At 37.5% G+C, this 17,188-nt stretch overlaps 1 protein-coding gene across 1 annotated transcript in view; it reads right to left on the bottom strand.

Moving 5' to 3' along the window:
* tenm4 (teneurin transmembrane protein 4) overlaps window positions 1-17,188 on the bottom strand; it is a 193,892-nt gene that overhangs the window by 92,526 nt on the left and 84,178 nt on the right. The window contains 3 exon segments of the mRNA XM_043259601.1: window positions 8,076-8,311; window positions 9,455-9,553; window positions 13,311-13,557. Of these exon segments, the coding sequence (XP_043115536.1) occupies window positions 8,076-8,311; window positions 9,455-9,553; window positions 13,311-13,557 (582 nt within the window).

The raw sequence follows: 17,188 nt of genomic DNA, 5'->3' as shown, positions 1-17,188 counted from the left end.
GTGTAAACAGTCATACACTACCAAAAAAATTACACTATATTACATAAGAGCAAAGTCTTTAGATTATGGAACACAAAAATACAAATTCATTGTTAACTAACACTTTTCCTTCAATAAACCTCAGTAACAGTTATGTTTAGGTATTGGGTGGGGTTAAGAGATCTATAAAATAGCTGTGCATTCATTTTTATACTGAATTGTGTTACCTAATCTAAAGTGTTATGTAATGTGTACAATTTTAATTATTCAAAAATTTTAAAGTATGCACATTTCTTTAAGTCACTGTGAAAACAACAAAAGTTTCCTTCACCCTTGGAGAAAAAAATGTACTACAACCAACAGAGAAAAGCCAGAGCCCACAGGGCAACTTTTCTTTTCATCCCCATTAGCTTACTAACACCCCCCGTGGCTAAGGAGACAAGGAAATTATCAAGTCAGCAAGAACACAACAAGGAGTACGGATGAATGCATGAGCAGCACCAGAAGACACGGCGATATTTCACAAGGTCAACAAAAGAAGCAACCATTGGGATGAACTCTGGTGGCGCAGTGAACAGGGAAGGAGGGGCCAGGCATGATGGATCACCAGGACAAGAATGGTCAGGACCAGCTTAGCCAGGCAAAACCTTGTCCTGGAAGTCTTCAGTCAGCAGATAAAATGCCAACAAAAGCCTCGGTGCACTTTCTTGCAAGTTCTAAGCACTGGATGTAAATGGGCAAAAATGTAATTAAGATTGTGATTCTATAATATAGGCTGCATATCAATTCAAAAAAAAGTATTTACCTTGCCGGTAATTGGAAAGTACACACTTGCAGTAAAACAGTATTTCATTATTGGCATTCGCTAACTTTTGCACTGTTTGTGTTTACACGTTAAATGTTAGCATGTAGCAAAATTCATTATTACTTAGTACTGTGGTTTGCTATTAAAAGATTGAAATAGGCCTGATATAGCAACATTTGCTCTGCTATTGGCTAGATTAATTTGTTAAGGGGTTAAAGTAAATAAGTGTACAGCATTCAGGCACTTCTGGAATACTAATATCAAAACATCAATTAGGCATGAGATATTCTTAGTATGCTAGTGATAGTATGTATATTTGGATGCAGCAACAATATGTAAGACAATGGCTGTCAAAAAAAAAAAAAAAAAAAAAAACAACTATGGTGAACTATGGCGATGTCGGAGTAGATAAAACAAATGATCTCGAGCCTTGTCTCTTTCCCATGCTCCATTTCTCTCCCTACGTGAGTTCCTGTTTCTCCTTCGTAAGTACAGAGCTGGTTTCAAATTGCACAAGTGGCTTTCTCTGCCACACTCTCTTGACAACCTGTAGTGACAATTCAGAGCTAAAATTACTTTTCCGCTCCACTCAATATCTCAGAGAGGTGACAATGTATTTGTTTTGTGTTGCGGCAAATATCTTGTCTCAATCAGGGTGAGAAAAGGTCTAAATGAATGATTTATTCTTCTGTCAAAACATTTGTGAAAGAAATATATAGCTGGAATAATTACCAGACCCTCCCTCAATCTTGATTTTTATGTGACAGAACACTACAATTGTTCAGCAGATTTAAGATTAAATGAAACCAAAAGAAAACAAGGAATATACTTGTTGGTGCTTAGAAGACACAAATACAATGCTCATTACCTACACAAATTGTTAAGTAACAATGACTATCAAGCTCCTTGTAGGTATATAAAGTTGCTGATTTAAACAGCTTAAATAAATAAATAAAATGTTTTATGCAACTTCATGATGTTGGTTGTTGTTTTGGTAATTGAAGGATCTTCTATGAACTAGTATGAACTAGTGGAGGTAGAGTCAAACCAAAAATTATTGAGACACCTTCAACATTTCTCACATTATCAGTTTTTTGCTATGGTAGAAAATGGTAATAAAATGTCACATGAACTCAGTGTTAAAATAGTGTCTTTGATAAAAAACTTTGATAGAATGGTACAGTATGTAATGAATTAGACTGAATAGCTGCCATTTGTTACATTAAAGTAAACAATCAGATAATATTAATTTAGGTTAACCAATTACCAAGCAATGCTTAATTTAGTTTAAGCAAAAAATTATCAGGCATTATATTATGTATTATATAGAGTGAGGGTCTGGTAATATATATATATATATATATATATATATGTATATATATATATATATATATATATATATATATATATATATATATATATATATATATATATATATATATATATATATATATATATATATATATATATATATATATATATATATATATATATATATATATATACATATACATATATATATATATATACACATACATATATATATATATATATATATATATATATATATATATATATATATATATATATATATATATATATATATATATATATATATATATACATATATATATATATATATATATATATATATATATATATATATATATATATACATATATATATATATATATATATATACATTATTTCTGGTGTTTCAAGAATTTCTAATTTGACTGTACTTCATTAGGTTTTGGGGATGGAGGGAGGTACGCCAAGTTCATCTTTAATAATTTGACTAAGAGAGCAATGCTTCACTGACTAACTGCTGATTGTTTGGAGCGATGTTTACCGAGGAAAAGATGTGCTTGAATTCATTTTCAAAGAAAAACAAAGATCTTTGTCTAATTGCTTCATTGGGCCTTTAGTTGGATATTCTTTGTCCTGCTTTACATGTTGTAAAATCAATGATCCTTAAGATTCTGCAAAGATGTGCTTGCCCTAGCTTAACCAGGAGCATCGAATTGGCAGTTTTAAAGCCCAGTGCACAGCTCACAGACTACGGATCAAACTAGTCGTGACAAATGGAGAGTTCTGCTTTGCATTCATTTTCATGTCTGGCCATTAATTAAAGCCATATCATGTGGTAACCAGCCCACATTTACTAAATAGTGAATATGTGGCCTGAAAAACGATGAAGCCTTTGACAGGCATTGCCATGGTGGATGAGAGTGGCCATCCTCCAGCTTACTCAATCAATAGCCATTTGGAAAATTGCAGGCCGTGCATTTTGTTGATTGCATTCCGACAGATTCGGGCATTACTGAAGAAAGGTCTGAATGTTGCTGTTACTTTTGCAAGAGAGCATTTGTGGAGGCGATAAAAAGTCGTGGCTGTCTTGAGAGACAATATAAATGCAAACGACCGGGTGCCTCGGCCCCCGTCAGTACCGCTGGAATTGACTATGTCAAAGGCGGACAGACACGGTACGAGACAGATGGCTTGGTTTGTCATCACCAAAGATCGAGTAAGGCATTCCTTTAGCTCGCTCTCTTTTTCTGCTGCACATTGGTTGATTTGTGGCTCTGTGGGAGGAAGCAGAGAGTGCAGACTGTGAGCATGGGCAGTGGGGGTGGACAATCGAATCAAAGGCATCATGGGTCTAGGTGTCATTCCAAATGTCCAAGTAATTGCTCCTTCAAGGGGTCCATCTTCCATCTGGACCCCTTTGCAACTTCTCCTGTCTAGCTCTGATGTAAAATACCTCACACGCTTCCTGGCTACCCCCCGCTACCAAACCTCATTATGATTTATGTCCGAGCTGTCCCGGTATCTATGATTTCCAGAGTGCGTTGGGAAGAGTCCAGCTTATGAAATATGTTTCTCCAGCTAGCCCAAACTCTTCCATCATCTAAACTCACTCTCTTTCTCTCTCTCGCTCCCTCTCTCAGCTGTCAGCTAGGCTCCCTGAGCAAGGAGCAAAGCACGGACAGGTGGAAGCGGACTAAGCTAGGTGTTTTTTTTTAATGATGGTCCCGCTGGAACGCCAAGTAGAAAGACCCCACGACCTGTTGAGAGCAAAACGGCAGCTGTGCTGAAATGCAAGTCTGGACGCAGCGCCCCGCAATCTCTACTTTGGCAGGCCGCATTGGCAGAACTGGGCAAGCCAATTAGAAAGAAGAAAGCTTGAACAAACTACTGCTTCAGTCTGAGAGGAACACAAGCTCATTACTGTTCCACTTCTGTATTTCAAACATTTGCAACACCTCCTGAGAAACAGACAACAACAAAAGACACCAACTATCCCACATTTACCTCCAACAAAAAAACAGCTTTACCCCAAGAAAAAAAAAAAAAGAGGACAATGCAGGGATCTGGGGGCAGAGTAGTCACGGGTTGAGAAATGCCATTTCTTGCTCATCTGTCATAGAATGGACAGGGCACATTAGCAAGCATATGGTTAATTAATTCCCCTTAGACACTTGAATGGATGAGCGTTGAACACGGCAGCTCTCAGTCCTCTCATTAGCAGTCTAATTACTCTGACACCCCTCCTGCAAGGATCCTGGTGTGCAAAATCTTTGGCACTTTTTGGGCAGCCATCTCATATTTGACTATGGAATCTTTTATAAAGAAACTTATCTGAAGACAGAAAGGCTAAAGTGAAGATACCAGTGACCACATTGGCAAATTGAAGCGAGACAAGATTAAAGAAGCGAGACACATGGTTAAAGTAGGTATTTGGAGGGTTTACATTTATTACAACGAAAGGTTGTTAAGGGATACCTACTTCATTTATTGAAGAGTTTGTTCTTGACTGAAGAAAATGTGTCTTTTTATAGCTTGCCTTTAAGGTTACTCACTTGCTTACTTTCTTTGAGCACACATGGATTTTAAGCCCTTAAAAATCACAAGTAGGTGTCAAATCAATTTGCAGACAAACCAGTGAGACCTTGGAGAGCACTCTTGAGTGTTAAGTTTCCCCAGTCATGAGTGCCTCATCTTTTCACCAAAACTCCCAGTGGAGCTTTTCTATGTGCCTTCCTCTGGTCTCACTTCAAGTTCAGACTGTTGACTATAAATGAGAGGCAGTGAAATGCACATCATCAGCAAGTTAGTAGATCAAAAAGTCTTAAGCCATTTTTCACTTTCACACTGAAGCTTAGAGGAATCTGTCAGACTCAGGAGTGAATAATATCTCTACACTAGTAAGAGTGCGTATAAAGTCTGGCCACAGAGAATGTCTTGATAAAATAGCTTCGTTCTGGCAGCTTGCCAATTTACAGGGCAGTTTCTGTCCACCGTGATTCAACGCTAATTGCAACGAAAGCTCCCCTGGGGTGACCTGGTGCTAAGTGTCATGCTCAAGGGTACCATGGTGACCGAACAGGACTATGACCTAACTTCCCAGTTGCAAAGTCTTATATTGCAGTTAAATTAAAGCAAGTTTCCTCATTTTAATTTAGGCTACCACAAGCCGAAACTTTGCAGCGACACAAAACCACAAGCTACACAAGTCCTATAAACACTACCAGTCCTTTCAACCCTATAACATTGATCTCTTGACAATCAAACACTGTGAATGGAAAAAAAAGACATTTGACTGGAGGTTAAAGTGAAAGTGCATTAAGCTGATTGTAATAATGAATAAAGAAAGAGTCAGAAAACAAAAGACAGAGGCTTCAAAGTCAACCGACAGTTAGAGTGAGTGTCTTGTGGCTATGACTTAGGTTGCATGTGGGTGTTACAATGAGGGCCCAGCACGCTTAGAAATGAACACAGAGGGAAGCTGATGACCTTCAGATGCCGAGGACATAATGACCTTCTTAATGAGCATGCCACCACTGAGAAAATGGCACACCACTCCCAATTCTGCGATCTCACTCCTTTCAAGGAAGCGGTTCTTGCAAACTCCACAGAAAAAAAGAATAGGGGAAAATGGCAAAACTATGCAGCAAGTCAAAAACATCTGTCAGGAGGTTTAATTGGGTTCATTAGACAACACAGCTAGAGTTTCCAATTACAGGCCTACATAATTAATTGCACTTGAAATTAAATATATTTTCTCATCAGCTTTTAATTAAACGTGACCCCTTGTTGTTGATTGAATCCCAGATTCTCAGGGTGAGCTACAGTTTCATGCGTGTTTACCTGAGGTGCTCAGGGAGATGAGCTTGATTTTGGAAGAGGGTTAGAATGGGGTGGGGTGTCTGTAATTACATGAAGTGATTAAGATACATCGGCTTGGTAGGCTTCGCAGGGCTCCTAACAAGGTCAAAGCTTAACTAGCCTTCTAGCTAACTCAGAGAATAACTTAATTAAGCACAGTGCTTAGGCATTTAATGTAGACTACAGTATGTAGTTTTGTTTCAAAATTTGAGAGCTTCTGCCTACTGAGCAGACACCACTTAAAAGTCTTCAAGACAGAAAACGAATGCTTCACATAGGCTATGATTCTGCATGAAAAACAAATAGAGCATCTTGCAGGAAGCCCACAGGAGGCATGACTCACAACTGATTACTGCAATAAGTTAATGAGGAAAGAATACATTGCATACTCTACATAATTATTACAGTAGAATCTCTCGGTGCATTCTACTTCATAATTGAGCATAGGTGATGTACCTTTAAAGCAGTTTAAAGCATGAAGACAGCTACCAACTGTTTGGAACAAAGGTCCTCTAAACTGGAGGACATCTACATGATGCATTAAACCTCTACATGTTTTTTTCAACACATAGGTCTAAAAACATAGCAAGCTGCCACATTATATACTAACTATGTTCTATGTCTAAGGCAGCATCCTAATAATAACTAAAAGTGATTTAAAACATTTTGCATAGGCGCCATTAAAGGAATAGTTCACCTTCAGTTGTTGGTCAAAAAAGAACAAAAAAGCTGAAGGTGAACTATACATTTAAAGTCAGTTACATGCACCATACAAATAGTGCACCTCATACAAAGTCCACAAGACTACCTTAAGATAGAGTTTTAAACAAAGCTGAGCATTTTTTTAGCCATCATACATTTAATTTAGGTACCAAATCACTGTACAGAACCACAAAGTAGCAATTGTGTTTTTTAGATTTTTCTTTTTTATGTCAAAAATAGATGCATGAATGAATGGTTAGAGTTCATTTCAGTACTTTTACACTGTATTTTTTCTCAGTGCCTAAGCTGTGAAAAGCTGTTTATCTCTAATAATGAAGACACATCTGTGCAATCTCCATTTGGGTGCACATTGTGCAAATGACTTTGCACTCATTTTTTCCCCCATATTTTCAACTTCAAAAAAATATTATTTCATTCTGTGGGCTCTACATGAGATTGCACGTAACAATTTACATTCTAAGCAGACACGCATTATGCAAACCCATTTCATGCTGTCCTATAAAAGATATTGGGTTATACAAAACATTATTGTTATTATTGATTTACTCTTCAAGGTATGGACACACTTTATTTGGAACTGCTAGACTAGCTCTTATCTTCTTACATGTACTTTGGATTTTCCACTTCTTTCATGGGATTTTATGAAACGTAACAGAATTACTAGCAGATACCACATTCCGCAGATACCACATGTTCACAGTAATATGGTACAAAACTAATACAGCTGAAATAAATCACAGACAGTTAATAATTCTATGTAGTCACTGTTTAACCCCATAAATGTAAACCACACAGGAAAAATTAAATCACAACCAGCATGAACTGTTGCTATGGCTCAATCATATCTCACTTTATCTGGTGTCTATTATTGATTTGGTTCACTGACCAAGCTGAATACAGTTGTGGGACACTGAATTTCCTAACAATGTGAGAAATCAATAATGTTAACTGTAATCTGCAGGAGCAGAGTTTTCAAATGATTGAAAAGTGAATCGAATATAGCATCTTTATGTGTCGCTACTCTGCCACAATGTGCAAACTGATCAAATTTAGCAATAATATTGACCTCTTTCAGGCATGTACTGATAAATATTACTTCAGCCTTTACAATGATCTTTAGTATGAGAGCAGAACGTTTAACATGTATAAATAACCCTATTTAACCAATCGAAGGTGGTTGTTGATTATGAAGTTGGTTTACACTTGTCAGGCCAGTCTTGTTTTAGAAGAGTTTTGGTCTTCTTTCAGATCAGCTAAACAATACTAAATCAACTAAGAGCTGGAACCTTTTGCGTATTTCTTTTAAGAACCAAAATACAAACACAGATGTCAGTTCTGATGTCAGTCACACCTCTGATGCAATTTTAAGGGTGAGTGAAAACACAGAGGAGTAACTTACCAATAAAGTAAGCCAACAGGAACACCAGGGTGACAGAGATGAGGATGGCACTGAGGGCAGCACATTTCCAGTTGCAGTGCTTATAGGGTTTCTTCAGGCTAAAGGCAGGTCGTGAGAAGGTGTTCCGCGGCAGGGGCCGGGGAGGGGGAGAGTAGACAGTGCTGGACGTCAAAGGGTAGCCAGGTGAAGTTGTGCAGTACAAGGGGGAAGTCCCGCCAGGCTTGAACAGAAAATGTCTGCAGAGACATAGAAAACACTGTTGCTTATGTTCACAAAAATGGGATATTAGAAAGCACTGTGTGGTAAGTGTTTTCTCATCATGGTAAACAGTATCTGTAGAGTGTGTAGGCTTGATTCCCGGCACCGGTCAGTACTGCTGTCGCTAAGCACTTTTCCAAGCTGTTGCCATAGCCACATCCGAGCGCTGGCAGCAAGACACACTTTGCCCCGTGGGGTGCGTTATATCGGAATTCTGAATCAATATCAAATTTAATTTACAGCGCAAGTGACCACAGTGGATTCTTGTTAATACAAGCCCTCATAGTGACTTCTAATTCACCCTAAGGGTGCGAGTGTCAAGAAGCTGTGGGAAATTGCAGGATGTACATTATCAAAACAGCTTATTCACTGTGGATAGCGTAATCTATGGAGACATTGAAAGCACTGTCAAGCTGTACTGACCAGACGAGGGGAAACTCAAACCATGTTAGGCTAATGAGGTACAAGAAAACAGACTTGCAAAAACTTTTAAGTCTAGTGCACACTACAAGACAGATGCTTATCATGATGGCAAATTGCTATGTGGCAAAATTTGTACCAGGTTTTTTATTCAAATAAAAATGATCTTGCAGATTTCCCATTTCTGTCGGAGTCTTTTTTCCTGATTCTAACCCTAACTGTTTCAATATCACCTTCTCCTTACCCAATGAAATGCTTATAGAATAACTTTAAAAATTTTAAAGCATTTTGCTGATTACTATCAATAAGTTTGTAACTTAAATGTCGCAAATGTGGCAGGAAAAAAATGTGTTCAATTAATATATAATTGTGTTAGCAATTACCCATTCTCATGCTTTCTTAAATCTGTATAACTTCAAGGTAGGAGGGTTCAGTCTTGTAGTGTGCACTTAAGGACTTATGAATAGTTCCTTAGAGAAGAATGCTAATGCATTTAGGCGTAATTAGAAAAGTTTGTTAGTTTGTGTTCATAAATAATTACTGTTAAAAAAACAACAACATGCAATTCATACAGTAAGTGATGAAACATGTTAGATTCTGTTACAAATGTCACTATGTAATGAGAAACAAGTGTGCACTGGTACCACTATGCAGCATGGCAAAGCAGATTCCAGCAGCCGCGGTCAGATCATGCAACATACCCATCACTGTAAGCACCGTCGCGGCGAGCTGTGGCCAGTATGTCCATCTCTATAAAGTTGTCTTGTAAAGTCTCTAGGAATGTCTGCTTTGCTATGTTTCTACACACAGGTGGAGAGATGGACAGATGGAACGAGAGTGAGACATGCGTGCAAGAGGGAGACAGATGTGCAAACACAAATATGCGATCACCCGGCGAAATTCTGTAAACGGACATAGTGGAGAGGCCGACAAGGACAAACAAAACCCGATTTCCAATGACAGGGTGCTGGTGTCGAATCCGGAGCCCAATTTGGAACCATTCCGATGTATTTCAACTGCAGTAAAAGCAGTGTTAAAGAGCAAAAAACCAAAAAAAGCACTCTAAACCTACTCTTTTTAAACTATTAACATCAGAGAACAGACAGCGGAAGAATCTCCACATCAAATAATATAAAAACAACTCCTCTGTCTGGCAAGACTGATGTTAAATAAGGATAGATCAAGCAAAAGTAGATCTTTACTGTTATGTGTTACCAAGCTCTTTATATTGGAAACACCCATGGCGATGTGTATTTAATTAAACAACACTTTGTTACCAAACTTCTAATCTAGTTGCACAGGTGCTTATTTTTTTGTATAATAGCACAAGGGTGTCTCCCAGCTTGTGGGAAAGCAGTTTTAAATGTTAAATTGTTTGGAAAGGTACATGCAAGTAATGTCACTGTGGTTTAAATAACATAGTCAGTTATGAAAACCTCCTCTCTCCAGTGAGTCGAAATGTGGGTCGGTTCTGAAAGAAGTCCGCAGGTCTCACAGCTCGGCACCAGCACTATTTCGGTGGAAGTGGGGAAACGGAGACATCCTTATGGAACTAAAGTGCTGTGTGGGGGGTTTTATCCCCGTGAAACCCAGCACTCCCCACCCGAGAGTGCTCACGCTCTTTTACCACACATGTACCTTGTGTTGTACGACCCATGCCCCTCTCTGCAAGCGTCCTGTTCTTCTCTGATAAACATTAGAGTATTCTGGCTCCTTTATGATTGTGGTTAGAAGAAAACAAGGCATTACTTTTCCATTCACTTCTTCACGTTCGGTGCGTTTAAGGGGCTGACACAACACTTTTCAGAAAGAATCACACATTACACTGACAGAATTCTCAAGAGGTTACTCTATATCCTGCTTTAAGATGTGTTTTTTTTTTGCAGTTTTTAAATAATAAATGGTTTCATAAAGCAGAGGTTTATTAACATTCAGAGAGGAACTCAGTGTGCATTCAGTGAAGCATGTCTGCTGTAGCTCCGTGCCCCCCTGAGACGGCTGTTCCATAAGGGAAGACTGAGATAATGCAATGGAGAAATGAACCGCCAACATGCATTGGGCAGGCGCAACACCTTCAATTCAACAAGAGAAAATGTTTGTTTTCTTTTCTACAGAGCTGTTCCAGACTGCCTGCCTGCTCGGCTGATTGTCTTTGGCCGGCTTATGTACATTTGTTGGTTTGCTCGGGCATTGGGAGGCAAATTAAAGTTTTAAACGAAGACGAGAAGGGCCTAGAGGCCGGTTTGGAGGAGTCAGAAAAGAATACATAAAAGCAGCCAATAAAAGAATGGCACTGAAAGAATGGCACTGCCTGGCTCTTGTCCAATGGAAGAGCTCGGTAAGCCTACATATCTAGGGACTCATCCAACCCATTCCAGTCCGCTGTACAAAAGTCGTGAGAGGGAACCATTACAAAGCCATTAGCCAAAGCCTAAATGACAGGCCATCTTTCACTGCCCTTGTGGATATTGCTAATGGTTCCAATTTCATCAGAGGGATTCGGATAATTGATCGCTCTTTTTTTTTTTTTTTTTTTTTTTTTTTTTAGAGAGGAGGGAGCTATGGAGGGTGGAGCGTGATGTCACTGATTTACTCGGTTTCCGCCACTCTTCTCTTGCCGCAGATCGGCTGGCGTGACCATCTGTTTCCCTCTCCCATGGGAATACCTGGTCCAGATTAAAGTTTGGGGAAATCCATGATGTTTAATCAGTCATTATGTTGCTAACTGTCCCTCCGCAAATTCAAATTAACATTCATTTTCCTGTTGAGTGGACCGTTCACACCCATGCTGGTCACAAACGCATCAAGATGACAAAGAAAAAGCGAGTTTTAGAGCAAGCGCCTTAGTGCTTATGCTTGTTATTAAACAACATAAATGACAGGATATGTCTATTTTTATTTGGTTGCAAGAATATACGTGAAACAAGGGACTTGGTCAGTGGTGTGGGTTTGGCCTGCAATGTGGGTTTTTTGTATCATCATTTACTACTGCTCTCTATCCAAATGAAGCAAAATGTCTGGGTTATTTAGTAATTTACCACAAAATTAATGAAAAATAAATACATTTAAAAATGTTATTACACAAATGAAGCTGAATTTGAGCGTTACATGTATTGCATCACTCAAATATCTCTAGCACTTTTGACAGTTTTCTTGAGCTTCACTGTTGTACAAAACTAGGTAAGAGGCTTCACAAAATGAAAAAAATAAAAAAATAAATAAACAAATGAAATAAAAAAGTACTTTTATTCTGCAATCCCTACAGTAAAATAGCAGTTTTGAGATTTGAAACCTGTGTTATACAGATGCTCTTAGCACAAAGTCTGAAAAGCCTAAAACTTTCACAGCAGCTGAAATAAATATGAGCCATTTGGGTTGAGCAGTGCAGGAGGTTTAGGTTATTTGAGTATCAGTATGTATCATTTCTCTTCAGGCTGGTCTGACAGCCATGATTTGCCTCCGCCATGCATGAGGAGCAGCCTGTGCAACGCAAACAGACATCTGAGAGGTTCTTGACTGATCTCCTCCACACAAGTGTCTCAGATAGAAGCAAACAGAGCAAGGGCTGATGGGAGATAAATAAGGAGCTGAGTTTGTAGCAAAGCCTCCTTCAGAACCTTGAGAAAATTCGGCCCTCTGATGCATTCGGGCTTAAGGTCTTAGACTGCCCGGAAAGCCCAAAAAACAATGCTTTTCTCTTGTTGCATATTTAGTCATGTTTTAAATGCATTCTGGCTAGAATTTATGTAAAAACAGAGCCGCATGAAACTTCAGCGTGACAGAGTGTAAAGCTTCATTTAATTCTCAATTCAGCTAAACATTTTTTAAGGTCATTCCTACTATCAGCACATTTTATGTCCAACCATACTGCATTTTTATTTATGAATAAATATGGTGAAAAAGCTTTTCAAATGTATATAAATTCATGCTATTAATTAATTTATAATTAATTAATTTCCTTTAAGTAATTAGAATGTTTTTAAACAACAACAAAACTTTTAATGGAAAATATTGTTTATAATATCGTCAATTAATCTTTCCAATATTGCTTTCCAACCTGTTAAGATTTTTTGACACAATTTTTTGAAACCTGGGAAACCTATTATATATATATATATATATATATATATATATATATATATATATATAAATAATACTTCAAGCTGGCACCTCAAATAAGCTATCTGGCTAACTTTGGCTTTTATTTCCATCTTCTTAGGTTCCATTCACTATTTCTGTGTTTTAACTTGTGAAAGCATTTTAAATGTCTGGTATATTATTTTACAGATATACTAAAAGACGTATAAACATCAAAACGTACTGTATAACAGGAAAGACCCAATAAACTATATAGAGCTAAAAGGTTACATAAAGACTCATTAAGTATGACCAGTGTAGTTGATCTTTTAAACAGATACAAACAGCGTTAAACGCTTCATGCAGCCAGCAAATGCATGCCTTATGATGCATTATAAATGCCTAATTTAAAGTCACTCAATTCTGTTCGACTATTTCATTAGCCATTTTACTACAAGAACTTCATAGCCCAAAATGTACCTGGTCTCTAGAGGAACGTTGCTGTTGAGAAGCCAGTTGTCCTGGGCACTGCCTGAATCCTGGGCACTTGTAGGACCCTCATTGGGAGCTGAGCTATCGGTGGGTGCCGGGCTCGGGTTACTGCGCTGGGTGTAGTTGCTGCGGCTCAGAGAGCCAATGGATGCGGCGTGATGCTGACTAGGGGAGTGGGAGTGTGACAGGGGCAATGGTGGTGTCCGCAATCGAGAGTGGTTCTGGAACGAGCCCTCTGAAACCAGAGAAACAGCCTTATCAGCAACTAAATAAATACAATGACTGCAGTCTTCATTAGCATATGCTGTACAGACATTTGTCTCTAACGTATTTCTGATACTAAGTCAATTTTCATTATCCAACATTTTATTGGAAATGGTATAGCTAACTGCTTAGGCAGCAGTACCATAATTCTCCTCTAGGGGTGAATAAAAATGTTGGTAAAGGCAGAATACTGCAGGGAATCATGCTAGCAGCTGCTTAAGCAACACGGCACAAAATTATCCCCAATATCACTTTCCAACCAGTCTTCTGTTGAATCCATTCAAAAGCCTGTTGCTTAAAGGGTTAAGAATAGACAAGTACTCTCCAAAATGGCAGGGGGAGAAGAATGGTTGTATGTTTTATAATATATGTTAAATATATGTTTTTTTTCGCAAAACAGTTTGAGCCACTGATATCACATGGACTGTTTTAGCAATATATTTACTACATTTCCGGATCTGGACAATTTAATTTGTGTTCGGAAGTTGATGGGGTGAACTAACCCTTTAATGACACCATCATCCAGGAAGTCTGGTATACTGTTTTACAGAAATACTTTTATATATTAAATTACACTAAGAAAAGTCTGTATAAATACAGCTTAATGTATTGTGTTAATACGTCTGACACATCTTCAAAGGCATTTGTTGCCAAAAAGCCCCATGCATATTTCAAATTGGCTGAACAAGTAATCTACATAGTGTGAATTAGATACTGAGGCAAGGGACATGCAACACAGACAGCAATTTGCAGTTCTTTTATTTGTACATTATTCTAACAAATATGTTAACGCTCATGGTATAGCTAATTTCTTTGGACAAATGCATCTGTTAAAAGCAAAAATGGTCAATTCTGCACAATGCCAAACTTATGTGGTTAATGTGGAAAATATTAAAGTAGATAAATGTAATTATGTCCTCAGCTGACAAAATTATGTAGCTGTTATTATGTAACTGCAACATGGCAAACGGAAAAATGAAAAATGCATATACATCTTTACGAGTGCCAGTTCGTAACATGATAGTTTTGTGCTGATAAGTGTTTTTTTTTGTAATAATGATTTATTTTCTATGGGCAGACATGCAGTAGCTTAACCAAATTTATGTCATCATATGCCCAAACTATCGTAAAAGCTATTCCAACAGCTGTGAATGATGAATACAGATTCAAAATGAAATCAGTTCATTTGTTTTGAAAAACAAACAGATATTAACAATAAAATACACTCAAATTATTAATAAAAACATATGATACACAGTGAAATATGAATTAAAGCATTAAAGATGTTTCATGCTCAGCATCATTATAAACATGTTATGCTAGCGTAACCTTTGCTAGAAGACATTTCAGATAATTAAGGAAAAGTACCATAATCACCGATGTATAATATTAACAAAGTACTTAAATTAGACTGTAGATAATGTTACTTAACCAATCTGAGGCAGTTGTTAAACTTTTTTTGGCATAACTGAAAAACAAAGAGAAATGTCAGACGCGTCCTCTCCTCTCCAGCAGCTGCTGTTCCCGGTTGTCATGGTAACTCCCAGACACCAGTAGGCTAACCGTTACTACTTTAAAAGCAATGCTATGTTAGGTTTTAGCATCTTTCCAGAGTTCAAACCTATTTTTATTTATTTATGCAAGTTTCACAACTCAGAAAAATAATATTTTTCTTTCTTTTCGAAATTGTGCACGCGGTGGGGGCGTAACCACGACTTTGTGAGTTGGTAATTGGACGGTAATGGAATTACGTGCATACAGCGCCATGTTTCCATTGACAGTAAGTCATAAAATTACTAATATATTACCAATAGATTACGTATCTGGGACATTTTTGGTTATTACGATGTACTGATGACGTGAGTTGGTAATAGAATGGATAATGAAATTGCATGCAACAATTGTGGTTACATTAAGTAAGTTATGAAATTACCAAAAATGAACCATACTTTATGTTGTGTGTTAACTGGGTCTCTGCTATTAGAATTAAAGAGAGAACGCTATAAGTATAGCTAGTCAAATAAAGGTTAAGATGAGATGTCTTAAAAAGAGACACACCTAGCATACTACTTACTATTCTGTGTCACATCCAAATAGTGCTTTGGCTTCTACTAACAGCTGGAATCTCACAAACACTCATCAGGCAAAATACGCTGTTGACAATCTGTCATTATCAAGTAGACTGAATTACCCTCGTCAACCTGTTTGAAATTCACGCCATGATCAACTGCAGTTTGTGCGGATGGACCCGACAAGACAGCTTCAGCCTCCGACAAAGCGTTTGTCTCCTAAAGCCACTTTGCGTCATGGAAGATGGGGGCTATCAGACACGAGATTGTGAGCATCAGATTGTGGCAATCCAGACGCAGATAAAGACCCTTGTGTCCTTGTGCGCTCCGAAGCCATTCATTTCCATATCTGCTAAACCATTCATCAATCAATAAACTAGCGCCTCATTGCGCTAAGAACCCTTACTTAACAAGAACAAAGCAGTTTCATTTTACACCTGTCGACAACACTCAACTGCCTCTTTACCGACAGCGCAGGCTGTTGCTAAAGGTGCAGCTAATTCGTTTTATTTACATTTATAAACAACTTTACCTTCAGTCACTACAGCTAACATGCTAAATGTGTTTTATTTACAATTATGAGCAATTTTCATTAGTTAAGAACATATCGCATATATGCATTATAGTTGTTAAGATTTATGAACAACTTTGATTCATGTAGAGCTAACATGCAACTTTCGTTAAAGGTATGGCTAATGCGCTAAAGCTGTTTTAACATTAGCAACTTGAATTTGTTAAAGCCATGCCTTATTTGCTAAATATGTTCTATTTACATTTTTAGCCGACTTTCATTTGATTAAACTATAGTCAATTTGATAAATATGGTTTATTTACATGATTTTTTTTTAAATGTTCACCAAAATGCAGATAGTCCAAAACACACTCATGAGGACAATTCTATAAACTTGATATTAGAAAATAATGCTACAAAAGTAGTGTCTGCCAAATATGCAAATATACTATAAGCAACAGGCATTTAGTAGGCTAACTAAAAGATATTAAACAAATAAATAGTCCATGCATACACTATTGTAAAGTCATAGTCTTTACAAACAAAAAAACAAAAGACAAGTATTATGCATTATAATGAGGACATCCTTTACAGCAGAATATCTGCAGTCCGACAGTAACTGTCTTTTGTTGTAAGTGTTGATGGCTGTAGCTGCAATGCTTTTAAAGTAAATGAAGACGGAGACAGAACTTCTTAGAAGCTGTCAGCACAATCTGGAGAAGTTTTATCTGTAAATTCATTTTATAAATTGCCGCCAGCACAAATATCTATAATATTATATAAAGTCAATCATCAGGTTCTGGAAAACTAGTTGTATGCGCATCTTTAATCTACACCAATAGGTCTTGCAGATACAGCTTTTTTTATGGTTGCTTGACTAAACTGACTTTCATAATCACTAACTTTTCTAGCTTCTATAGCAGAAACATGGCCAAGAATGCATGGCATTGAGCTTCAAATAATACAAACCCTGATTCATTCCTTACTTTTGAATACTGCAGGAAAGTTGCATGCTTCGAAGG

The sequence above is a fragment of the Puntigrus tetrazona genome, chromosome 15 (assembly GCF_018831695.1).
Source record: "Puntigrus tetrazona isolate hp1 chromosome 15, ASM1883169v1, whole genome shotgun sequence".
NCBI lineage: Eukaryota > Metazoa > Chordata > Actinopteri > Cypriniformes > Cyprinidae > Puntigrus > Puntigrus tetrazona.
Note: the sequence above shows the minus strand (reverse complement) of the source record. Positions and strands in the feature narration are given on the sequence as shown.